The 25099-nt window shown below is 44.8% G+C and overlaps 1 protein-coding gene across 4 annotated transcripts in view; it reads left to right on the forward strand.

Annotated features, from left to right (window-relative positions):
- The window catches only part of LOC133277143 (tudor domain-containing protein 7-like), a 53908-nt gene that overhangs the window by 27827 nt on the left and 982 nt on the right, over nt 1-25099 (forward strand). For 2 of the 4 annotated variants that reach the window (XM_061468754.1, XM_061468756.1), the window contains 9 exons: nt 171-282; nt 1221-1423; nt 1554-1688; nt 3305-3388; nt 3548-3682; nt 4018-4128; nt 5231-5721; nt 6051-6211; nt 8447-8932. In XM_061468754.1, coding sequence (XP_061324738.1) covers nt 171-282; nt 1221-1423; nt 1554-1688; nt 3305-3388; nt 3548-3682; nt 4018-4128; nt 5231-5721; nt 6051-6211; nt 8447-8667 — 1653 coding nt within the window. In that variant the 3' untranslated portion in view covers nt 8668-8932. Of the gene's footprint in view, nt 1-170; nt 283-1220; nt 1424-1553; nt 1689-3304; nt 3389-3547; nt 3683-4017; nt 4129-5230; nt 5722-6050; nt 6212-8446; nt 8933-25099 lie in introns of those variants that run through there. The other 2 variants (XM_061468753.1, XM_061468755.1) reach the window with 2 other exon arrangements.

Here is a 25099-nt window from a genome sequence, read left to right on the forward strand (position 1 = left end):
AACATTCAAGCAGTGAAAGAAACGTGAGCTAAATGTTGCATAGTAACAAAGTGATTTGTTTGTGGCTGCACAGAGAATGTGGTAACTGAGTACATTTTCCCTGGACTCAAGAAAACATACCTTCAATTGTATTTGTGATCTTATGCTTTTATTCCCTTTTTCATTATCAGGTATGCTATGTTGATCATGGCTTCAGTGACTTTGTTGAAAGCAACAGTGTGTACAAACTACAGAAACAGTTCCATTCACTTCCATTTCAAGCTGCAAAATGTAAACTGGCAGGTAAGAGAAATCCAGTGTTGACTATATACCTTACTGCTGCACAGTTTACAGATTGAAACACCTGGGAGTTATGATCCTTGTTCGTAATACCTCTATATATGTTAGATTTTATTCAAGACAGGTAGTCTAAACAGATGCAGGTTGGCATGGAAAGAAAGGAAGGAAGGGAAAAGAAGGAAGGAAGGAAGGGAAAAGAAGGAAGGAAGGAAAATTAAGAAAGGAAGGAGGGAAGGGAAAGTAAGGAAGGGAGGGGAAGTAAGGAAGGAGGAAAGGAAGAAAGGAATAAGGTAGGTTTTATAGAGAAATGTTGATATTAGAAGGCATGTATTTCTGTAATAGAGCTTAGTTGTTTCTGCACTTGGCTTGGATGTCTTTTATCCCTTTAATATATGTGAGAAAAATAAGGAAATGGTTGCTGTTATGTGAAGCAATATATTAGCACAACTCCTTTTTTCCACAAATGTGGAAATTTCCTTTTGTAGCCAGGTCAGGCAATATTCCTAAATATCACTCCTATTGTAGAGTTATCCTTCTCTTTTTAATACTTGCATATTTGCAGACTTCCTAGGCTCTACTGGAAATTATTTAGCTTCCTAAAGCTGGTAGGCATTTCTGATTTTTTTAGAAATATTTTATTTTAAATATATAAAATTGCCAGGAATTAGCTTGGATTTTGCTTGTATGTTTTAATACTTGGATGCATTATTCCTTTTTTCTCTACGCATTTGCCTTGACTCTTTCTGAAGAGGGTCTTCTTTTTGTTTTTTTTTTTTTCATTCCCTGAAGATGGCTTTCTGTCTTAAAAAGGTGGAAATTGAGCAGAATACAAGTAGCGGTACATCCTGATTCTTGAAAAGATTCCTGTTGTGAGCACAGACCTGATCATTATTTTTCCTTTTGAATAAAGTGATACATAAAAAGTACTATCTGTCTTACAGGACTGGAAGTCTTCTGTGATGATCCTCTCCTAGTGAAGGCTGTGGAGTTGCAGACATGCTCCAAGATATTTGCTGTGGAAATACTGGAAAAGAGTGACATTCCTCTTCTTGTTCTCTATGACACTTCTGGAGAAGATGATATCAACATCAATGCTACTTGTCTGAAGTCATTGTATGACAAGTCTCTTGAATTGCACCTACAGGTACCGTTTTCCTGTTTCCTTCTAAATTCATTAAAAATTGTTGACTTGAATGGACAAAACGCTCAGAAATTTGCTAGGTCTGTGTATGTGGTTTGCTCCCCAACTTTCTGTCAAAATCTTACCGTTGCAGGTAGATGCACTGTATACACATGTCAGAGTAACCAGCGTTTTCTCTGATGGAAGCCTGTATTGCCAAGTGCCATCTAAAGGCATGTCCAGACTTTCTGAAATCTTGCAGAAACTGGAAGACTATTTCCGTTACAAGGTAGGTTCTATGGTGAGAGAAGTGGCAAAGTCATGTAGCCTTTCTTCAGAGTGTACCAGTGATTTTCCTTGCACGTAAGTTGAAGTAGCAATGGACTATTCTAAAAGGCTACAGATTCTCTTTATATTTTTTGGGAGGGCAACCATCAGTTTAAAAAGTGTCTTTTGATAATGTTCACAAGCTGTCTTTAAGGCTTGAGTAACTTTATGACTTCCCCTGAATACTTAGAACAGTAACAATATGGCTCATAATGGGAAACTCCCAGTGGAAACTGCATTAGATTGCTACAAAGCCTGTGGAGATCCTGCTATTTTTTTTCTGGAAGTTTTACTTAATGCGGTAGAGTTAAGACACATAAGCAGCCTGGCCCACAGCACACTGTGCAAAGTGACAATAAAAGCAAGGTCTGTCCTCTTTGGCCTGGCTTCCTTGGAGATTCAGTGGCTTTGATCTGATCTGTTGTGTATCTTGTAACTTAGCTTTTGAATGTTCTGATTAATTTCAACTAGAACAGATGGATAGGAGGCATTTTAAAAAGTCTTAAGTTGCTTTAAGATAGGCATGTGACAGAGAAGTATGACATTCTACCAGCCATTTAGACACATACAACAAACCGTAGTGGACTAAAGAGAAATTATACAAAAGAGAAGAGAATCTAATTTGCTGAACATGCAGCGAGCCATGAAATGCAGGGCTTTAAAGGTCTGTTAGAACTGCTGCTTGTGAAACTACTCTGTCAAAGTGTTTTTAGGTATAGAAGTTGAGCTTTAGACCTGTTGTGGAGCACACACCATCTGGAAATACTTTGTTGAACGTGCCTCTGTTATCAAGATACAGTTTCAAGCAAGCTAAACACTTAAGGAGGGTGTATAGAGTTCTGATTGTGTTAAACAACACAAAGGTAGGCAGCCCAGTAGGTATTTCAAAAGCTCAGTTTTTCTGGACAGACTGTACGTTAGGCTCCTGTTGCTATTAAAGAGAGAACTTGACTCAGAATCTTTAATATTGATCTCTCTATGAGGGTGAAAAAAAGCAATCTTGACATTGAAGCTTATCATGAGGGTTTTTATTTTGCCTGAGAATTTAAGCAAACTAAGGTATTCATGGGTCTTCATATGGAGTTTATTCATGTTTTGTGTAGTGTAACCATTCTCATGTTATTTAGGAACATTGTGGTGAATGTCACCCCCATAAGACTTTCATTTGAGTTGGTATTAAATTTGATTTGTTAAATATCTCAACAAATGTGTTCTAGAATATAAGGTAGGAGTTTCTCCTGTTGTTTATCGCAGCTCTGAGCTGCTCTTGCTTTTTGGAACACTGAAGTCATGGTCAGTAATTTTGTATTTTGTGTTTCCAAATATGTTTGTTTTTTCCCTGATGGTTTATATTTTCTTAGTTTCTCAGTGTAAGACACAGCTTGGAATGAAACCTTTACTGACTGGGGAAGCTTAAAACATGATAAGAAATGCTTCTGAGGCTGGAAGGAGGCTTTATATTTGAAACAGTTTTTGCTTTACAGAACAGTTTATTCCATGTGTGGCTTTAGAAATGGTTAGTGGAATGTCAGGTAGTAATAGCTCCATGCTTTTTATCTTCTGTTTTTATATTTGCAGCAGACATCTGAGTTTAATGTATCGCTGCCTTTCTGTGGCAAAATCTGCTTGTTTCCTTCTAAAGGAAAATGGGCACGTGTAGAGGTAAGAAGTATTCAAAGAACAGCTACAGTTTTCTCACACACAGGTGGCTCTTCTTTTCGTTCAGTTAAATCTGAATCCTTAGTTCCCATGAAACTTGCTATTGTGTATGTGTCCTTGTGTTTTTAGCCTCAAAATTATACTCTTATTTTCTTCTTTCAGATAAGAATTATTCACACTAGACGGGCACTTGATGTGCAGTTCATGGATACTGGAACAGTTGCAACTGTAAAAGTATCAGAGCTTAGAGAAATCCCACCACAATTCCTGAGAGAAGTAATTGCAATACCTCCTCAGGTATAAAGACATGTTAAAGCTAACCTATGCTGGATCTCTTGGCAATGTTTGTCGTGCAGCTGCTTCAAGGTTTATGAAATTAAATTTTGTTTTGTTTAATAGCATTGGGGTGTATTTAGTTGTGCATTTTTGCCTGAAATAAATCACAATGTAGTCCTGTGTATCGACAGGATGCTGTGTATGTGTAATGGTAATGGTTTTGCATGTTCCTCTGTCTCTTTCTGTTTGTCATATATTATTGAATCTGTCAGAATTAATGAAGTTTATGTGAAAAAAGAATGTGGACTAGTTTCCTATTACTAAATTTTACCTTGTGTACTTAAATACGTTCTTAGGCTTTAAAATGCTGCCTAGCAGATTTACCTCCTAACACTGGCATGTGGACTCCAGATGCTGTACTGTGGCTGAGAGACACTGTAATGAATTGTCCTGAATTTAGCATGAAGGTAAACAGTCAAAGTGCATGTGTGACTTGAAATCCGTAAGTATGTGGAAAGAGAATTGAAAGAACAACTGCAGAAGTTTAACCAATCATCAAATTTAATTTTGTTATAGAAGTTTAAAAGTTTATAGTGAGCTCCTGGACATAAATTCTATACCAAGGCCTTTTCTTAGGACATTTGGAAGAAAATTTACTTGCTTAAGCCTGTTCAAAGCTTCTCTTTCCCCTCTTTTCACATTAGCCTTTCACATTTTGCTGTCCCATTCCAAATATGCAGCTATAGTTATTTTGCCAGCTGGTAAGAAGGAAACACATTTGTTAATGTTTCACCAAGGAAAAAGATACAACTGTTGAGTTAATCTTAAATTATTTTTATGCCTCCTGTGACATAGCTTTTTCTCCTTCTGGTCTTGGAAAGCAGCTTTAGTCTTTCTTTGCTTTTTTCTAATCCAATGTGATTTAGTATATGCTATTGTATACATAGAATTCCTAAAATTATCCTTGAGATAAAATTATTTCTGCTTGCAATGTATCCTATCCAGTTTAATTAACTGTAAACACCCTTCTGAAGGAAATCTGTTAGTAGCTACAGACTAAGCAAAGCTAATTTCCTCTTAAAAATCTGATTCTAGATACTGTCACAGCACTTTGAAAAAGTATTTTGTAGCTCTCACTACCTTTTTGCTCGCTTTAACACTGGAGACCATGTAGTTAAAACATTGCTCCTCTAATCTGGGATTTACGACTGTTGCATCTGGCTTTTCTAAACATACTCTTCCAAGATAGTTTGAGTTTGTTACTAATTTTTGCTTGATTAAAAAATAGACAACAGTTGTATGGTTAAATTGTGGGAAGTTTTTATTCCTGGCTGGGAAAAACAACAGAATAATCTGTATAGCTGCAAATGCTCTTTTTAGCTATTGTGAGTTGCTTACTATCCTACAACTTCATTAACATACTTGAGACAACCTTGAAAATACTTCTGTACATGTAGAATGCAATGAACTGTTGCCACTTTTCTGTTAAAGGCTTTAGTCTTCTGTACAAAATCAGACATGCATTTAATAGTTATTAACTGGAAGTTAAACTGTATTTTGTTTTCCAAGGTGGTTAAACAGGATGGTTCAAAGGGAATTGCACACGTTTACTTGTTTGCTCCAGAGAATTTCCCAGATATGGATCATAGCATCAATCGACAGATCAAAAATGCAGACTTGTGGAGACATCAGAAAGATGTTTTCTTGAGTGTTACACCCAGTGGCACTAGCTCCCCAAAAATGACAGGTGATGCTGCTTCGGCTCTACGGGTAGCTAGTGGAAGGCTGGAGAAGAGTTTCTCAGATTCACCCAGAGAACCCAGCAGTGCAGTGTCCATGATTGATGTGCCTCCACCTCTACCTTTGTTAAAGACTGGTGAGCTCATGGATGTCTATGTTTCAGTGGCCTGCCATCCAGGTCACTTTATTATCCAGCCTTGGAAGGAGCTACATAATCTGGAAGCCCTAATGGAAGAAATGCTCTTGTACTACAGCCGGGCAGAAGAGAAACCTGTGAACATTGAAAAAAACAAGCTATACGCAGCTAAAATTGAAAATCAGTAAGTAGATACTTACATTAAAAACAAAATCTTTGAAGGAAAGCTTACCTCTGCTAAGCTACACAAGCCTAGCTCTGCTTTGTCCACACCGTTAACAAGGTGACCGATGTTCAGTGATACTGAGGGATTATGGGAATAAATGAGGTTGCAGTCTCTTCCATGCTTCCAGATTTTAACTGGAAGGGTTGAGTTTGATTCGGATGATACCAGATATGGGAAACCTCAGACATATTGGTTAAGATCTTTTGGTCATGTATTATTTTTTCTGGTGCCTTGATAGTGTGTGAATATGAATTCAAATTGTCTGTTCTTGTTCTCCCCCTTTTTAGGTGGTACAGGGTTGTAATAAAAGGAATTCTTAGGAATGGGTTTTTGTCAGTGTATGAGCTGGACTATGGTAAACATGAGTTTGTCAGCATAGAGAAAGTACGACCACTTGTGGATACATTCAGAAAGCTGCCTTTCCAAGCTACAACAGCTCAGCTTGCAGGTAGGTAGTAAGATTGGTAACTTTTTTTAATTAAAGTCTTGCATCAGTGGGGATAACAAATGAACAGAAATGTTCAAGTGGATAAAGCCAAAGGTTAGTGATGCAACTGGGGCTTTTTGCTGAAGTAAGAAAAGTACCTGCTTTCAAAAACATGCTTAACGAATGCATGTTTGTCATTAAAGTAGCTCTGCTTTTCTTTTTGACATGCGTGGTGATGATTGTTTTATTACTTGTTTATTTAAATGCAGCAGTTTTAGTTACTATGTATAAAACTGAAGATTTCTTTAACAGCAGCTGCTTTTCATTGTCATAAATACTTATCGCTTAACGTGTGTGATTTCTAATATGCAAGGGACACAGGGACATCAAAACTAAATGGTTTTTGGATCCTTAAACATAACCTATTACAAAGTGTGAAAGTTATGATACACCTGTAGATAAGAACTTAGGTTCTTATTGTCTTAATCTACATAAATTTAGGAACAGGATGCTGAGTTTTTGGAGAAGTTCTTCCTATATATCTTGCCCCTATTGTAATTTACTGTTTTCCAGTGCATATTTGGAATCCAAAGTTGCCCAAAATATATTCGTATTCTCAAACAAACAAGCAAAAAGGTCCACAGGGGGATGAGGGCCTTCAACAGACTTAAGTAAGATTAATTTCCTTGAGAATATGGGGCACGGAGAGTGTGCAGACATCTGATGGAATTAAAAAAACAAAACTTGATCTCTGCTTGGTGTCCTTTCCTTCTTTTTCAGAATTTTTCTTTCATTTCTGCATTGCTTTCAGTTGTATTTCAGAATGTGTCTCATTGCTGCTTTCTGCCACTGTTTGGTCAGCACTAGTTTAGTCTTCAGTTACAGAATAAGCTTGCCTGAAGTGATAGGTCACAGGGCTGGTGCTCTGATCTAGGTTCCTTTCTGTGGATTTGCTTTCCTGCATAGCCATTGGTGTGACCTTGGGGGGGGGGTTAAACTAGTGACAATGGATGTGTTACGAACAGGCTGGGGTCCTAGGAATGCATTGCTGAAAGCAAGCTGATTTCTAGCTGTATCTCTCTACTGAGGTAGTACAGGATCCAGCTGAGCAAGCCTGTAGGTCATCCAGTTTACCTGCTTCACAGAATTCCAGGTACCTAGTCAAGTTGGCCTCTGAGCTGCTTCGTATTATCAAAGCATGCCAGTTAAGTCTGGAAGACTGGAAACTATTATCCTGCTATTCTTTCACTTTTTTTCTCTGTTTTTCTTTTTTTTTTTCATGTCTGCTACTTCTCAGTCTCTGGTCAGTTTCCTTGTAAAATACCATATGCTTCTCCACCAGCCTTTTCTAGCACTAATTACGCTTACTTAACAGTTGACTTCTCATTCCTCCTGTAACCTGCAAGGAGCTGTGCTCCTTTGTTGTCCTGTCCTGTCAGCAGCAAGCTGCTGCTAACAGTAAAAGCAAAGTGTCGTCACTTTGCTATTTTGCTTTTTACCTTAAGTTACTGCTTAGGTATCCACACACAATATTTGAGTGCCTTTGTGTCTAGATGCTGCACACCAGCAATGGTCTGGGTAGACTTAATTTCGTGTCTGCAGGAGCCACTTCTTTATTGGTGGATTTCAGCCCTATTAAAAAACTTGTTTGGGTTCTAACATTATATTCCTCAGCAGAATTGACCTTGTGGAATGCTGCTTTCAAGAAAGAAAAAATAGCAGCAGTTGTGAGGCATTTAGGTGGCATTTCTCTTCGTTTCTGCTCCCTTCAAATCTAGTTTGGGACTTGATGGTATGGCAGAAGTTTTTGTAGCTGATGCTGCTTTGAGATAAAGAAAACTTCATATAAAGCAAGGCCAACAGAACAAATATTTTCAGCACCCTCAGGCAGAAGACAAATAGTTTGTTTTGAAAGGACCTTTAGTTTCCTCTGTATCATATTTCCTGATGTGCCTTGATGATGAATGACAGCTGATATACGTTGGATTACTCAGTGCATCAGTGCATTTGCCTTTCAGTTCTGCAAACCTGTCCACATCTTCAGATTTCAAGAAAAAGTTCTAGTCTGTGTAATAGATCAACTTGTTTGTGCGGGAGACAAGTGAGCTTGTGTTTCTTTTTTGAAGCTAAGCTGCATTTAGTAGCGCTTGAGCACCTGTTTTCTCAAGTATTTAAACTCCCCCACTTACTTATAAAGTTAATCATTCAGATTGGTTCGGTTCATAAACAGTCTCTTTTGCTTTATGTTTGTCTTAGGAGTGAAAAGCCAGCAGTGGTCAGAAGAGGCATCAATAGTGTTTCGGAATCTTGTAGAGAAGAAACCCTTGGTGGCACAAATACAGGCAGTTAACGAAAGCACTAACCCTTGGGATCGAAGGATAGTGACTTTTCTCGTGGACACATCTCTTCCGGATACTGATATTTGGATTCATGATTTTGTGTCTGAAAGTCTTGTGGAATTTTCAAAGGATGATTAATCATCACTTCTGAAATGTAGCAGCTCAGATTCTTTAGCAATAAAATAAATAACAGGCTTTGAAGAGAAATATAAGTATATGGCCTTGAAGACATGAAGGTGATGAAAATTAAAAATCTGTGTTCTGTGAAAAGGGTTTAAGAAGTTTAGGTTCTGCTGACTTCAGCTGACTTTCTGACAATTTGCACTTTGTTTACCATTGTAATGCTAGAATGTTTGGGTGAAAATATTAAAAAGTTATTTATCAATAAAATAATGTTGACTTTTGTTCATGTGAACTTTCCCTAAATGGGGGGAGGGAGATGTTTTTTATCTCATAGCTATTACTTAGAGCCATTACTCAGAGTAATTACAGGGTACTCCTCCCTTTTACTTTAACTAGCATTTTTATTACTTGGCAAACGTGGAAGCAGTCCTTGTATTTCTAAATTTAGTGTCAGAGGCATGCATTATTGGTGCATTTCTCCTCCTTCCTTAACTTTTCATAAGAGTTGAACAGTTGAAAGTGCCTTGTTTGCTAGACCGCATTAAGGGGGCTTAACTTCCACAGAAGGGTATGCACTTTTTGTGTTTACTAGTCTGCTTGTTGTTCTTTAGCAATGATGCACTTTTCTGAATTCTTCGCTTCCCTCACCCCACTCCCCCATCCAGGTGCTAAATTAAGGCGTTCCTTTCCTTCTTTTTTGATACCTCATTTTCATGTGTTACTTCTGAGAAACTTTCCAGGACCGCTGCTCCCTGGAGACAGGAGCAAGCAATGTCCTTTGAGCATGTGGATTGGTGCTTAAAGTGCTCTGAACATGGTATTTTCGGCCTACTTTAGAGCCTGCTTTATTTTTGGCCTTAGAAAAATTTAGAGGAGGTGTAGACATGATTATGTTTCATAGCCTGCTGCCTAGATTTGTTTGCCATAGTCCCTTAAAATTGTTAGAGTATTAAAGCTTTACACAGTGAATGCCAGCAGAAGAAGTTTTTCTTCACAGCTATATGATCGTAGCTATATGATCTTTCCAGTAATACATAAGCTGAGCTAAGAAATTCTGCTGGCATGCTGTCTGCATGGGTAAAGGGGGCTAGGTAGAAAGGGAACCGTGACTGGAAGGTGCAAACTGTATGTAACATTAGAATGAGAGAAGTTCATGCAAATACTCTGAGTAAACAAGCTGTGTAAGCACGGAAGACTTAAGATTCACACCCTCATGGACTAATTCTGGTGTAGTTCTGGAGACGCTCTGAGGTCATCAGCAAGAAGTCCTCCTGGAAGCCTGGCAGGTGTCTTTCTGCATGGACTGTGCACAGGATATAGCAGAGCCCTTGTGAATATACCAGCCAGTGATAAACTAAGAAACTGCTAATCTAAAGGAATTTGCTAGTTAACATGGTCCTGCCCACATTTAAGTGTGCTGAGGTGAGACATTCAAGTGTACTTTTTGAGAGAGAAGTTACATTAATGCCCAAAATACCAGTATTTTTCCATTTTAATAAATTTCTCCTTCCTCAGCTGTCACTGCAGAGAAGGTGAAGAATGAAGGGGAAGGAGTCAATGTGATGATGAACTGCTGTAGGATAAATTTCCATGCAGAAGCTTTCTTCTGTGTAGGACTGCTTCAGAACCTGAAGATCTGAATAGTGCAGGTCATTAGGATGAAGTAATCTGGGAACAGGCTTTGGGACCCTACACCTGCAGTATTAGGGGAAAGACCCTCACAGATGCTCAGGGTGGTTTTTGAGCTTGTCTCCTCCTTCTGAAGTATGCCTCACCCTCCCCTTGGTTGTCCGTGGCTGCTCCAGAGCCTAAAAAGCCCCAGTGCGAAGCAAAGACAATATTCATACAGTCTCAGGCATTTGCGCAACTCAGTACTGGAGTTCACGTAGGCAGCTTTGTGTGGGGGTAAAACAGTGCACCATCTCCATGTGGTGAGTCATTTTATGCACGAATTGAGCATACATCCAACCCCAACTTAGTAACACAAGGCTGCATTCCGTTCACATGCTGTATCCAGAGGCTGCATTGTCTCCCTGTCCTCACACCCACTACCCCCTACCACCCCTGTACTAACCAGCTCCATTACTAGTGCATTTCACTGCAGGTGCTGTGCTGCTAGTTACTGACTGTCCTGGTTCTGGCTAGGATATTGTTAATAAACTGTTTCAGCCAAAACCAGCACATTTAGCTACTGTCTCCTTAACACCACCTGGGATTTTAGTTGCAGAGCTATGCTTTTACACCTGCTTTTAATGTTAGTTTCTCACCTGGCTGACCAGCCTGTAAGTTTCTGATAGACTTGTTACCTGCTAGAGCTGTTTGAGTATATTTTGTCCTCTGGCTTTGAAAAAAGTGCAGAAAGTGTTGGCTGTACACCAGTATTGAACACTTTTGAGTTTGTTGAGGTTCGTGATCCATGGTTAGCATAATTAGCAGTGCTAGGAGGCATTAGACCTGCCTGCCCTGTGCAAGTTGTGAATTCACACAGAATGCTGTGTGGTTTTTAACTTCAGTTTTAAGGTGTTTGGGGTTGGTTGTGAATGGTTTCTCTGCTGTCATTAATGCATGGCACCTCACCAGGGGTGCCTCCAGTGTCTGAGTTAACGGCTTCATGTGATCTTTCTATTTCAACAGCTATTAGAAGGGCCTCCTCAGGAACCCTGCATGCAGTTCTGGGTGCTGTCATACAAGAAACGTGGATTAATTTTAGAGAGTCCAAATGAAAGCAAGAACAATGAAATTCTAGAAAACCTGTCTCAAATGATTCTGGGTAGGAGAAGGCTAAGGAGGGGAACACTTTCAAAAGTTTTCACTGATAAAGAATCTGCATTTTTATGTAGGGAAAATAGGACACCTAAGGGTTTGAGTTGCCTGCAAATTCACTGGAACTCCAGTTTCATTATAAATGGCAAAACCAGGTAGGATGTATCTGTAGAAACCCACCTAATCCTCCCTTGGATGTGGAGATGGAATCTGTAATTCTTGGAACCCCATCCAAGATGGAAGAAGAGAAGGCAGCATTGTTAGATGTGTCTTATGGATCACCGTGAATTTTATAAACTGGAAAATGAGCATTTGTTACCTAGCGGAAACAGACAACACTGACATAGTTGAAAAAGCTAAGCAGATCTCTTACATTCCCAAGGCTGTGAAGAATAGGCTCTTTCAAACCATCTCTTCTCTGTTTATTCTGCCTCAGCTGTATTTGTTAGGTTTAAAAAGTTCAAGTTTACCTGTTTTCATCTCCAGTGTTTTTATGCTGCATCATTTTGAAGAACTCTGTCAGAGAACACAGAATCACAGAATTGTTAGGGTTGGAAAGGACCTCTGGAGAAATGCAAGAATGCTCTTTTCCATCCCAAAATGAGTTCCTATCTCCAACGTTTCCACTCCTGGACTACTCTTTTCCAATTTTAGTAGACTTTTGTTGCAAAGCTCTATTGTATATGTGTCCTTTGTTCTCACAGTTGCTGTGCATCAGGCAAAACTTCAAGACCCTAGATCCTCATGTGTGATTGTGTTAGACAAGGGAAGTCAAAAAGAATCATGCAGTAAAGCCCCCTTACTTTAAATGTTCATAATGACTGAAAGCTTCCTTCTGTGTTCATTTGTTCATTGCGGTATTTTCAGACTGGAAGTCTTCAACAGAAGTTGTCCTGCTCTGTAAGGTTAGAACATGGCATGGGCAGGAGAGGCTTCTGACCTGAGCGGACGTGTTTCCAGTGTGCTGAGCTGATGCACTCTCAAGGGTGTCTTGAGAGCTGTTTTGAAGAGAGGCTTAGGTGTAGTTGGAGTTAGCAATACTAAGTGTCTTGTGAACAGGGCTGCGATGTGTGTTACTTGCAGCATTGATAACTACCATGTGTTACAGTAGGCAGCTAGAAAAGAAGCATCACCGATACTTACACTGAAAACAAATGTGCTGAGAACCTGGGTTAATGTCTTGCCTAATGGAGACAGGCTCAGTGCATCCTAAGGGGAGTGCAGCACTCACCTTGGATGAGATTCTGGTGCCCACAAAGCTAGACCTGATCAGCAGACAGATGGGATAAAAATGAAGTGTCTTGTGCATACCTCAGAGAGCAGTGCCAACATGGGCATGTAGGGAAGCTTGGTGGTGCTGGTGGAACTCTTCCAGAGCTGGTCACAGCTTCCACATCCTTGAGAAAGACAGTTGGCAAGCAGGTAGTGTAGATAGTGGCATCTGGGTATGTCTGATCTGGTATCCATTGAGCTTCTTCAGCCTTAAGTGACTTGGTTATTTCTGCCAGTCAATGGGTGAATTGGGTGGCTCCAAGTGTCCTTTTCACTGCTGCTGGAAGCTGGGATGATGCCAGTGTCCAGGGCCATAATCCTGCTTATATCTGCCAGGCATGCACCGAATCCGGTGCTCAGCAGGGTTCCCATTTGTATCCTTCATTTGGCCCAGCTGTGAGTAGTATTTCCAGGGTTAACCACATGTTGTTCTCCAGACACCATGGACAAGGAATCTCAGTGCCAAGCACATCAGCGGTATGGTAAGCTGTGGAAAAAAAAAGCCAGGTACCATCTCATGGAGACGGGGGCCATTTCAGATGAAGGGCATTACTGGGTCTGGGAAGTGAGAAGTGTTCGTGTGGACTGACAGGCCTGGGGCCCTCTCTGCTATTGGCATGTGGCTGCTGGTGGAGAACAGGCAGCAGAGAGAAGGAGAAGCTTGGGACTGACACTTTATGGGAGAGTTATTAAAGAAGAATATAGGACAAATTCAGGAGGCTTTATGGTGACTCAAAGAGGGGACAGGAGATTTAGCATCAACATTGTTAAAACTGTTGACACCATGAGGCTGGAAGGCTGATGGCAGCCTTGGAGTTGCCCTGGCAGGTGGCTGTCACTGGACGTATGGGGCAAATTGACAGGGAGTAAAGTAAGATGTGGAATTAGTAGGTGCATTGATACCGATGGCATCTGTGCCCATGCAGCCCCAGTGCCCCAGCAGCGCGGGTGGCTGGGCTTGGGGTGGCTGAGCCCCGAGACCCCAGTGGTGCGAGGAAGGAGCCTCAGGGTGCTCGCAGCAGCCTGTGTCCCCACGAACCGAGGCGTTCACGCCTTAAGGCGCTTTGCAGAGGCACCTGGCTCGGCGCTCCGAAGGAAGTTGCTGTGGGACAAGGGGCAGGCGGCTGCGTTAGCTCCGCTAACAGCAAGGCAGACCCTCTGGAAGCTAGCGCTGCCTGCGCCGTGCGGGGTCCCCTGCGCGCCCCGCGCCGGTCGCTCCGAGCGCGCTGTGCAGGCGTGGGGTCAGCACCCGCGGCGGGGGCCGAGACGGGCACAGCTGTCGGCGGCCGGGAGGGACGGTGGGGCCGGGCCCCGCTGAGTGACGGCCGGGACGGGGCTGGGGCCGCGGCCGCCCCCCCGCCCCCAGCAGCGGCGCAGCCGGCACGGGCAGGACGCGCCGCCCGGGCTCGGCTCGGCTCGGCTCGGCTCACGGGTGCGGTAAGCGGGCGGAGGGGTGGCGGGTCCGGCCCAGCTCTTACCTGGGCACAGTTATTTGGCCCGTACCGGACTGTACCGGCTCGACATAAATACGGGCCGCCTTCGCACTGCGAACGACCGGCTCGCATGGTGCCCGGCTGCCCTGCCTGCTTGTCCATCCGTCTAGCTATGTGTCTGTCTGTCTGTCTGCCTGCCTGCGGGTGGCCGTGCCCGCAGCGTCGGATCGCTGCGTTGCGCCGGGGTGCGCGGAGCCGCCGTTGCGGCTGTGCCCCGGTGCAGCCTCCGGCACCCCGCCGGGACGCGATCGCTTGTATCCGCGGCGGAGCGGGTCGGGGGGACCGCGGGCAGCGCCGGGAGGTGCGGGGCGGCCCGGAGTGTGTTGCGGAGGGCACCAGTAGTTGCGTTTTGTTGCTGTTGCGTTTGTAACCCTGTGAGCCCTGGTGGGAAGTAGTTTTCCAGGGCATGGATCAGTAGAAAGCTGCGCTGCTTTTGTACGGGAAAAGTGGACATTAGCGCCGAGGGGAAAGATTCCTTGAGTCCTTGTAGCGTGTTTTCCATGAGTTGAGCTCGCTCTGTCTTGAGTTAGTCACTGACTTGCTTTGGAGGGTGCTGCCTATCTCAAAGATAACTTTCCTTCGCTCTGCTGGACGCAGTGTGTGCCCTCACTCAAGAGCCATCCTGATGTACTCATCTGCTGGCTTCTGCTTCTGAAGCCGTCCTGCACGGTTTGTGGGGCAGAACCCGTTGCCCACTGCCCCCTGCTCTGGACCCCTAGGCAGAGGTCCTGTCTCTTGTTGCTTTACATCTTTCCTTGAGAATCGGGCTTTGAGCCAGAAGGGTGCTCAGCCACGTGGCTGCAGCTATTTTTAGGTCTGTATAAAATCCCTTCTTAGTGTGTGACTCGCCAGCTCACGTGGGAATGAATTCCTCACTTCTCATCAAAGAGGCAAGATCTGTGCCGAGAGGTGGCACCTTCTCTCACCCTGTCTGATAGAGGAAAAAATAGTGAACAACCTTCTGAGCAAGCCAGCCCTGCTTCTGGTTATGATAGGGAGCCCTTCATCTTTTGTCAGCTTGGAAAGACGAGCTGGGACACAACATTAAAGCCAAGCACTGTCTTGCCAGCGCCGTGGTGCTCGGAGCCCAATGCCTTTAGTAGTGGTGTAGAAGAGCCTGCACTGTTGGCTCTTGCACACTTTCTACCTATTGTACCCTAGTGTACATGTATTCGGGTATTCTGACAGGCATGCTGCGTTGTATGCTCACTGCTGCTCATTTCAAGGTCTCTGTTTTTGTCCTGGCAGGGCTCTCTTTTTGTACTACTGCTACTTTTTCCCTTTCAGCATTGCTTTGTTTTGCAGCCTGGCTCATATTGTTGTTTTCTCCATAGGAGAGTCTGCTGGCTTTTCTCCAGATAACAAACATGGGTTTGCACAGTATTAGGCATATATTGCTTTCTCCCCTCCTGCTTGTTGATTTTGGAAGACCAAACAGATGTGGAGATAGGCTCTCTCATTCCTGATTTCCTTTGCTCATGTTTTACTTTCATTCACCATAAGGATAGTTTGATTTACCTTTGCAGGAGATCCTGAAAGATCCCTTTGTGAGAAGCATCTGTCCCGTTGCCTGGTGTGTAACTGCAGCCCGCAGAGTGATGTGCTGCTGAACGTGATGTTTGCAGATGAATTATTTTTACTTTCCTGTTTGCTGCTTCACTGTTTTCCAAGCAGGTGGAGTTGTTGTGAAAGCCCAAGGAGAGGAGGCTGGGATCTGCTTTCTGACTTTTTTCCTCTGTAGTTGATGACCATTTGTGAATTGTGAATGAGGAAGACTCTGTCTTCACCTCTTTATTCAAGGCAGGGCCTTGTAGTCAAAGTTTACTTTGACTCTTGGGAGAAACAGGCGATATTGTGTTCTGTAGCTCCATGTTCCTAAGCGGACACATGTGTTTTGTCACAGAACCGCATCGCTGCTGGTGGCTCCGTGGTTCTCTGGTCCATCCGCAGCTCACAGTAGATCTCTCCTCACCCACGGAGGTTGTGGCTTCATATGGCCTATGTGTAGAAACCCACAGAGGTGGAAACCCCATTTCCCCAGTGCCCTGTCTCAGAGCTGCATCGCCTTCCTGGGAGGGAGTTCTTCCTACTTGTTCTTGGTAAATGAGATAAACGCATATCAGAGGCTGTCCTGGGTCAGACCAAAGGGGGTCCAGTCCAGCTGGCCAGTCCAGTGCCAGTCCAGATGGCAGCAGTGGGTAGCAGATGTGGTGGGAGAAGTGTGGAAAAGGAGGAATGCCTTCCCAGAGCTCTGTCCCATCCCAGCACTGTGCTGTTTATTAGCTCTCATAGCTGGAGGTGGTATCTTTGTTTCTTCAAGCCTTGGAGGGCTGAGTAAAGGTCCCACCTCTGTAAAATGTCTCATTCAGATTTGGTGCTCAGTATACACCACATACTCATTGCTGCTGGAACAGTACTTGTTTTGTTCCAGTGTTCATTAAGCATCAACATATCTAGGGTTTATTAGTGGCACCTTGAGGGAGCATTTCACTTGCAATTCCCCTGCCTCAGCCACACTAGCAGTGAGGTGGGATCAGGAATATGCAGATGTAGGTGTGTTACGAACAGCTCATAGTGCTTTGCTTCGGGCTGTCTGTCAGGGCCTTTGAGCTACAGGACATTGCCGTCGCCTGTGGAAGTGTCCAAGTGCCTGCTCAGTGCAAGACAGAAGCCTTTCTGCTCCTGTGTTCACATGGTGTCCTTAGGTTCAGCTGCTCCCTTCAGCTGGAGTGTGCCAAAGAGGCAGGAGTCCATCTGAGGAGTAACAGAAGTTCAGGAAAGGAACCCAAAGATCCCTTTTCAGAGAAGGCTGGCTGTGAAGTTTCCAAGTGGAAGGGATCAGTTACAGAGCAGGAACTGGTGTCACTAATGACTCAAGTGTACCCACACGCCTTTCATAGGGATTAGTAGTTAATCAAATAAGTACATGCCAGCTGCATCAGAGAACCTCACCCCGAATAGGAGAACCCATAAGTGTGTTTACAATGTGTCCCTTAAAAGTATGCACGCATTCCTAAACAGAAGGTACAGCTGGAATGGCTTGTGTTTGTGATTGTGCAGGGTTTGACACCATTATGCGTGGCTTGGTCATCAGACATCCAGGTGATTTTCTGGATGACCCTGATAAGATAGACCATGTGGTAAGAGTAGCATTGAGTTGTGTGACTTGCAGGCTGCAGGGGTGTTGAGGATAGGAGGGCCAAGAGAGTGCAGCCAGTGTAAGACTTCCCTTGGCACCAGAGGGTGAAGGGAGAGGTCACAGAATCATTAGGGTTGGAAGGGAACTCTGGAGACCATTTAGTCCAATCCCTGCCAAGGCAGTGCCAAGCCACTTTATTCAAGCACAGGGAGCTTTCCCTACTGCATGCGTGACCTCAGAGAACAACCTGTTTGCTGTGGGACTGCCAAGTGCAAGGATGGGAATGTCCGCACTGGCGTGGGAATGAAGCTGCAGTATCAGTAAGTGTTGTCCACAGCATAATTGATCTTCATTGTTTTAGGCTTCGGTGGCGACAGTGACTCTGGATAGCGTTATGTGTTTTGCATGGCTGATGTCATCTAGAGAGGCAGAAGTCACAGTGTGCTTTGATACATCCAAGATGTCTCCTTCGAGATGTTTCTTTTCAAATAGAAATTCCACTGTGTCTTAGTTGCTGGTTGTGAGGTTTTTAACAAACCAGAGTAAATCCAAATCTACCTTGGAAACGTCCCGAGTTTCCTGAAGGGACAGCGGATTCCCTGTTAGAATTTACTAGGCAGGAGCCTCTTGCAAGGAGCTTAAGACGGCCTCAGTCTTTCTAGTTGATGGCTGGCTTGCCTGGTGCAATGAGGATGAGTGCCGAGCTCTGTTTTCTCCATCTGATGTCAGAGCTTCTCATTGTTTGGAGCATTCTTTTTTCTGTCCACTCTTCTCATCCAGGGCATGAATGTGCTGGCACTGCTGAGCTCTGCAGGGCAAAGGCTGAGGTACAAAGGTACGCCTGATGGGCACTGCTAGCTGAGCAGGGGATGGGGACATCAGCCACCTCCTGTGCTCTGTTGTATTGATGCTTGTCTATTCCGCAAGCTGCACAAGGGCTTCTCAGTGTGAGAAAACTGCAGAGCAAGGTACTATCGTGGTCTGGAAGTTGAGCAACTCACTCTCATGCTGCAAGAGCAAGGGGCTTAGCCAAGGTGACTTTCAACCGTGTCTGAGCTCATAATGGTTTAACAACAGTTTGCTTCACAGGAAGGCAGTTAAACCCCCTTGTGTTGAACCAGAATCGGGATTCAAACTTGAATCACAGCAGTGAGGACTTTGCTTCAGTTGGGTAAGTGAAGTGAGTGCAGAAACCAAGTGTTTGAGAAATGCAGGGATCAGCTTGAAGCCAGTTTCCCATCCTGTGAAATCACCTGCGGGCATTCAGAGGAGGAGCCTGCCAGTTGGACAGACCTGTGCATTCTTCTGGGACCACATCACAGGAAGTTTAGATGGGTAAGGGACCTCTGGAAGTTTGTGGTCCAGTGCTCTCCTCTGAGCAGGAGGAGAACCTGACCCAGCCCCAGAGCTAGGTCAGGTTGCCTGGTGCCTTGCCCAGCTGAGTATCAAATACGAAGGATGGAGATTCCACCACCTCTGTGGGCCCTGTACCACGGTTACACCACTCTCGCAGAAGGCAGTTTTCCTCTTGCCACAGCTTGCTCCCATTGCCCATTCCCTTCCCCGGTGCACCTCTGAGGAAAGACTGGTTCTGTCTTCTCTCAAAATCCTTTCCCTTTAGGCAGTGGATGACTGCAATTAGATCCCACTGCATCCTTCTTCAGGCTGAAGAAGTCCAGTTGCCTCCATTTCTCCTTGCAACTTCTGTGTCCTTGCCTCCTTGCCCATCCTGACAGCCCTGCACTGGAGCCTCTTCAGCTTTGTCAAGACCTGTCTTCTTCTGGGGGGCATCAAACTGGACTTCAGTGGTGCTAAGCAGAGGGGCATGCCCTCTGTGGACCTCCTGTCTATATGCTTTCTAGTGCAGCTCGGACTGCGAATCCAGTGCAGCGTCTGTAGGATGTCTCTTGTGGCTTTAACAAGACATTTCAACATCTCGTACTTTCAAGGTGGTGATGCAGAGTGCAAGTAGACTAGTGGTGCTTGACACTGCAGCCTGGTCTGTGTTTATGGCTTGTTAAAAAGACGATTTCCTCTCTGGCTGAGAAAATGAGATCAGCCTAACAAATAATCTACAAAAAATGAGCAGGAGACAATTCCCCTAAAAGGACTGTGTTTAGCTATTTATCTTCTTTTCTTCAAGCCGAAGACTTGACATTCAGCGAGAGCAAAGTGTGTTCATTTGCAGTGGGGTAAACTTCTGAATGCCTGTACTGCAGGTATGGGGCATGTGGTCACCTGCTGCTGGGCTCTGGTTGTGTCTTCAGAGAAGGGACCACTGGCTCCAGTGTGGTGCTTGTGCCTGTGTGCTGGGAGGGGAGCATTCCTGTACCAGCACACCTGCATTTGCTTTCCTTGTGACCAGGGGAACTAGCAGTAAGAAGCACCCAGCAGTTAAGCCTTTGGATGGGTAAGGCTGTGTGATGACACTGGGGACAGATTTAGGTCTTCCTGTACCCTGCTCTGGTTTCCTACTGGGTTTTGCAGAATTGGCATAGACTCACATGTTTAGATGTGATTGCAGAAGGAGCCAATGCACAGTTTTCCCTCTGTTGTCATTGGATCTGGCTGTAGTTTGTTGGTCCCTTCTTGGAACTCCTGGGAGCTGGGGATGTTGGAGTGCCCAGTGACTCAAACAGCAGGGCAGCTGTGGAGAGCTCAGGCTCTTGCACACCAGCACCCAAATATGCTGGGGTGCGAGCCCAGGGTTTGCAAGTTGTCCCATGAGCAGCAGAGCCACCAGAGACTCACTTTTTGGTGTATTAATGTCCTTCATCCCTACATCCCCACTGTATCTGCCCCAGCACTAACACTTCCAGTGAATCTCCCTTCCGCAGGTGCTTCTTGTACTCCCTGCCTGTACAGCTCCCTGCAAATGGCCCAGCTCCCTCCATTCGCTGTCAGATAAAGGAGATGCTTAGGCTTGCTCCACATCACACCTCTGCTGATGGACCCTTTGCACACGTGCCCCTTGACAAGAAATCAGGGTTTGAGTCCTGCATCAGATTTTATTGGAGTTAGCCCATGGCTCTGAGGTTTATCAGAGGACTGAGAGGCCATGTGAAAATACAGTCTTCGTTCAAGAAACCAGCTGCATCTGATTTGCTCCTCTTACACACACAGCATGTGTCTTGGATTTATACCTGCGTGATTCACTGTGGTCTAAGTGTATGCACAGAAAGTACTTAACTTCTCTTGAGCTAATAGGAGATGGTCACTTGAGGGATGTGTAGTTTCTCAAAAAAAAGCCCTGGTGTTTGTATTAGAAGTAAAATAAAAAAAAAATAAAAAGACATTGTGCAACTGTGGATGGGTTGATAGAAATTAGTTTGTTATTTTCATCCTGTAAAATAATAGCTCTGAACTTTGACTGAGATTTATACTTCAGCTATGAAAAAAATCTCATACATAAATCTCATAAATCAAAACCCTGCATGAGTCAAATAGGAACTCTTCTTGATCCAGGATATTCTCACAAGGTTAACTTCTGCATCTGAGACTGCTGAAGGACAGCTTCCATCCTGAGTGCCCTTTTGTCTTCAGACTTGGCAGAAGAATCATCGATACCTGTGCTGGTGACACCGCTTGGCTGCCTCCTTGTCTGAGACACCAAGCCCTCAGCTTGCTTTCCAAATTCAAAGCACTTAAAAAGTTTCCCAGTGGATTTGAGGGTTGGCTGAGGCTGGGGACGTGCATTTCTTTTGCTGTGGCTTTCACTGGGGACAGAGTACACAGAGTTCCTGTCCTTTATGCCTTTTGCTGGCGATTCAGTGTGGCTGGTGTCTTGGGGTGCACCAAGGCCTCCTGATGCTGAAGCCTGCTGCAAAACACTGAAATTGGGGATTGGCTTGGACTGATAACAGAATTTATTGCCAAAGAGCCCTGTATCTTGGCTGAGATTTGTTGCTCTTCCTCCCTCTTCATGTATGCAAAGGGCTTTCTGTAGTTTCCGTGCTGGTGCACATGGGAGGTTGTGCAGGTTGAGGCTGGACTTTGCAGCAGGAACATGTGTGAGCCCACCATCACCACATTATGCAGCAGCCAGGGGAAATCAGCCTTCACGTTTCCTCTGTGACACCTTTGTGTTTTCTTGGACTCTGTCTTGCTTGCTGCTGTTCCTGTTGCTTTACCCAGTTCTGCTTTCTTGTTTGTTCTTTTCCCTGGGGTTACCAGAGCACTGGGGGATGATCCTGCCCATGTCCTCACTTGGCGATACCTGTGCAGCTCTGCAGCCTCCCCAGGCAGCCTCCTGCAGCCTGAGCCCTCTGCTGCCCTGTGCTGGCCCTCCCTGCGTGCACACCTGAGAGCCGTAAGCATGGACATGAGGAAAAATTCCTTACAAAGAGGGTGGTGAAACACTGTCACAGGCTGCCCAGAGAGGTGGTGGGGACATTCAAGGCCAGGCTGGATGTGGTTCTGGGCAACCTGTTCTAATTGAAGATGTCCCTGCTCGTTGCAGGGGACTTGGAGTAGATGAGCTTTGAAGGTCTCTTCCAGACCAAACCATTCCATGATTCTATGACCATGCCCCTGTGCCTGCTCTGCTTTATGCTGTGGATAGGACACTCTGATCCCATGTGGATCACCCTCCGAGGTCTCCACTGGTTCCCTGCAGAGGGGTCGGTGCTACTCTCAGTGTCCCAGAAAGGCATAGTGCTGTAGGGGGCTGTACAGCTGTAGAGCAGTGAAAGGAGTATTTCCAGTGTTATATGGGATGCTTTTCATTTTCACATGTCCTACAACACTCATTTGTTCAGTGGGTTTGGATCCTTCAGAAAGAAACTGTCCCATCCCCATCATAATCCCAAATGTTGTCCTTTTTTTGCCATTGATTTATTTTGTCTTCCTATATTCATGATAGGAACAGTCTCCAGCGTAGATGACCTGTGGTGTATGTTCATCTCCCACATGATTTAATTTTCCTCCTTGAATCTTTTTATTGGTCTTCATGTGTACCAACTTGTGTGCTCTTCAGTCTCACCAAGTGCAAGTGTCTGGGCTGTCTTCTCATGTGTCTGATGAATACTTTGGACAATGAAACCCAATACCTTGCTGTCGTTGTAGTCAATATCAATTTCAATTTTTGGAGGAGTTAAAGTTGTAATAACATTAGTCCTGTGCAGCTCCTGTACGCTACATATATATTTTGGTGTGATGCTTCCTTTATTGATTGAATTAAAAGTGTAGTGGTAGGTTTAATGAAAATCGCAAGAATACAAGCTGCTTAGGAAGGCATTGATAGTAGACTTGATGGAACAGATTTGTGGTGACTTAGGGTTAACTCTTTCGTGGATGTCCTGGATTTCACATGTGGATATGATACTGAGTTGTGCTGGAGGTGTTGGGTTGCTTTGGAGTGCAGGTGTGGGGTGACCTGTGTTAAACAATGTCTCAACCCTAGCAGGGGTCAGGAAGAGCTGTTTGTGGCAGTGGCTGTTCCAGCACGTTGTATAAGTGAAAACAGTTATGCTTAGGCAGAATTTACCTGCTTTATTATTTCCGTCAGTACAAAGCCCTCTGTCCATTTACAGCAGATCATAGAATAGCAGAATACCAAGTTGGAAGGGACCTCAAGGATCATCTAGTTGAAGCTTTCTTGGCAAAAGCACAGGCTGGACAAGATAGCCCAGTACCCTTTCCCGCTAAATTTTAGAAGCACTCAACAGTGAGGAATCCACCACATCCCTGTGGTGATTATTCCAATGGCTGATTGTCCTCATTGTGACACATTTCCAAGATAAAGACTCTGGACTATTTTGCTGACAAAAACTAGAAGAGGAATAAAACTTTCACATGAAAGATGGGCTATTTTGTGTTTTCTCCCAGCACTCCTTAGCATGAGAGGCCAGGGATGTGGAGATAAGGGGGAGCAAGTGAACATGCTGATGCTGGAGGCTGCAGCCAGCAGGGTTGGTCCAGTGGCATGGAGCGGTACCCAGTACCCTGCACCATGTCATGATGTTCTCGCTGCGGCAGCTCTGGGGTTGTTGGCACTGTGTGGCTGCACCAGTGAGGCTGAGAACCCTGTCCCATCCCAGCAGGTCTGCTTGGGGTACATAGGGAACAGAACTCTCCCCATGGGGATTTGGGCCATGCTTCAGCAGGCTCTGCACCTGTCCTCACCCCTCAGGGCCTTTGCTATATGCAGCCCCGGCTTCATATCTCTGCAGGATGCTTTGAAACCCGAAGCGCTTTCCAGAAGCGTTCCCTGTGCGCACTGATGTCCGATGTCTGTCCCGCCTTTCGCCTCTCAGTGCTGACAGTCTCCGTCCTTCTGGCAGGAGGCAACAAGGTCAGCGCCGCCGAGCTCCATCCCACTTGAGCCACCATGGCTAGAAAGGGGCTGGGACTTCCTCAGGAGTGGTCGTCCACACGTCACCAAGATGGAGGTTGCCACGTGCATGGCAGCTGTGGGTATTTTAAGTCATTACAGGGAATTTATCAGCACAGGGTGGGTTATCCACTGCTGTCCTGCCTGCTCTTAGCTCTGGCTGCTTCTACAGCAAGGGAGTCAAAACTAAGACTTGAATATGAAATACAGGCTAGTAGTGGTTTGTGTGCTTTAAGCTAAGGTTGCAGTGGGATGGCACATCTCCAGATCCAGGTCCAGGCTGCTTTTCTAGGCTCTCTCACATCAGAATAATAAATTGCTGTAATGACAAGTGTTTGTTCTTCATAGAATCATAGAATGGTTTGGATTGGAAAGGACCTTAAGATCATCCAGTTCCAACCCACCTGCCATTGGCAGGGACACCTTCCACTCGCCCGTGTTACTCAAAACCCCATCTAACCTGGCCTGGCCTCGCTGTGCGATTGTGATAAAGGCTCTGCTTTTCTCTATGCCAACCAGAAGGGCAGCCCTGCTGGGGCTGAGCTGCTGGACGTGGCTCCTAGCCTGACCCATGCAGGGTTGCATGGCTGCTGCACATCAGTTTCACAGCTCGAGGTGCCTTGCACTGACTGCTGCAGGGATTGGTAAAGCGCAGGAGTGCTGGAGTCCCCACTGCCTTGCTTGTCCAGATCCACCATTGCTCCTGCTTCCTCCTTCACCCTCTGCTACCCTTGACCCTGGTGCCTGCAGGTTGACTGTATGGAGTAAACGGTCCACAAAAAGCTGGTTTTTACCCCCTGCAGGAGCCTTGGGGGTTGTTCCTCCCATCCAGGAGGCAACGTTTCCTGGCGCTCCACCTCCTAAGTGGTGAGTGGTAGGAATGCGAGTGATGCAAGAATTGCCATCACACCAGTGGGACACCAAAGGTCTGACCAGATGAGAGCTCTAAATTTAAGGGCTTGCTGGCAAGCCATGTGTGTGTTAGTGTGCCCTTTTGTGACCAAGCTAAAGATAATTCTCCTATCTGGACCAGCAGCTGCGCTGTAAGTGGCATAAAGAGACTTCTCCGCTAATGAAGAGCGATCATGAAAACATGATCTGCCCTAAAGAGTATGGGCAAAGCTGGAGAGATGTGACTTGGGGTATGGCCCTGACACTGCAGAAGCTGAAAAGAGGCCATTTATTGAAACTCAGTTTGGCTCCTTGAGAAAATGAGCAGGCGTTGCTGTTATTTTAATGTAAATGCCACTTGAGTGAATAACAGGACTTCGTTAACCTGTAGGAAAAGCCAGTTTAAATTACCCAGAGTTCAATACCCTGTGCAAAAATGGAGCCAAAGACCCCTATATGTGCCAACTGTTCTATGGAAATTTCAGCAAAAAAGCAGAATTGAACATGTTTTTGTGTGTTGTAGTGAGTGTATGTTTAACTCATTTGCATATTTTAAAC

This window comes from Pezoporus flaviventris, unplaced genomic scaffold (assembly GCF_033815535.1).
Source record: "Pezoporus flaviventris isolate CSIRO_AGI_PZ_B2104156 unplaced genomic scaffold, CSIRO_AGI_Pfla_v1 ptg000050l, whole genome shotgun sequence".
Classification (NCBI taxonomy): Eukaryota; Metazoa; Chordata; class Aves; order Psittaciformes; family Psittacidae; genus Pezoporus; species Pezoporus flaviventris.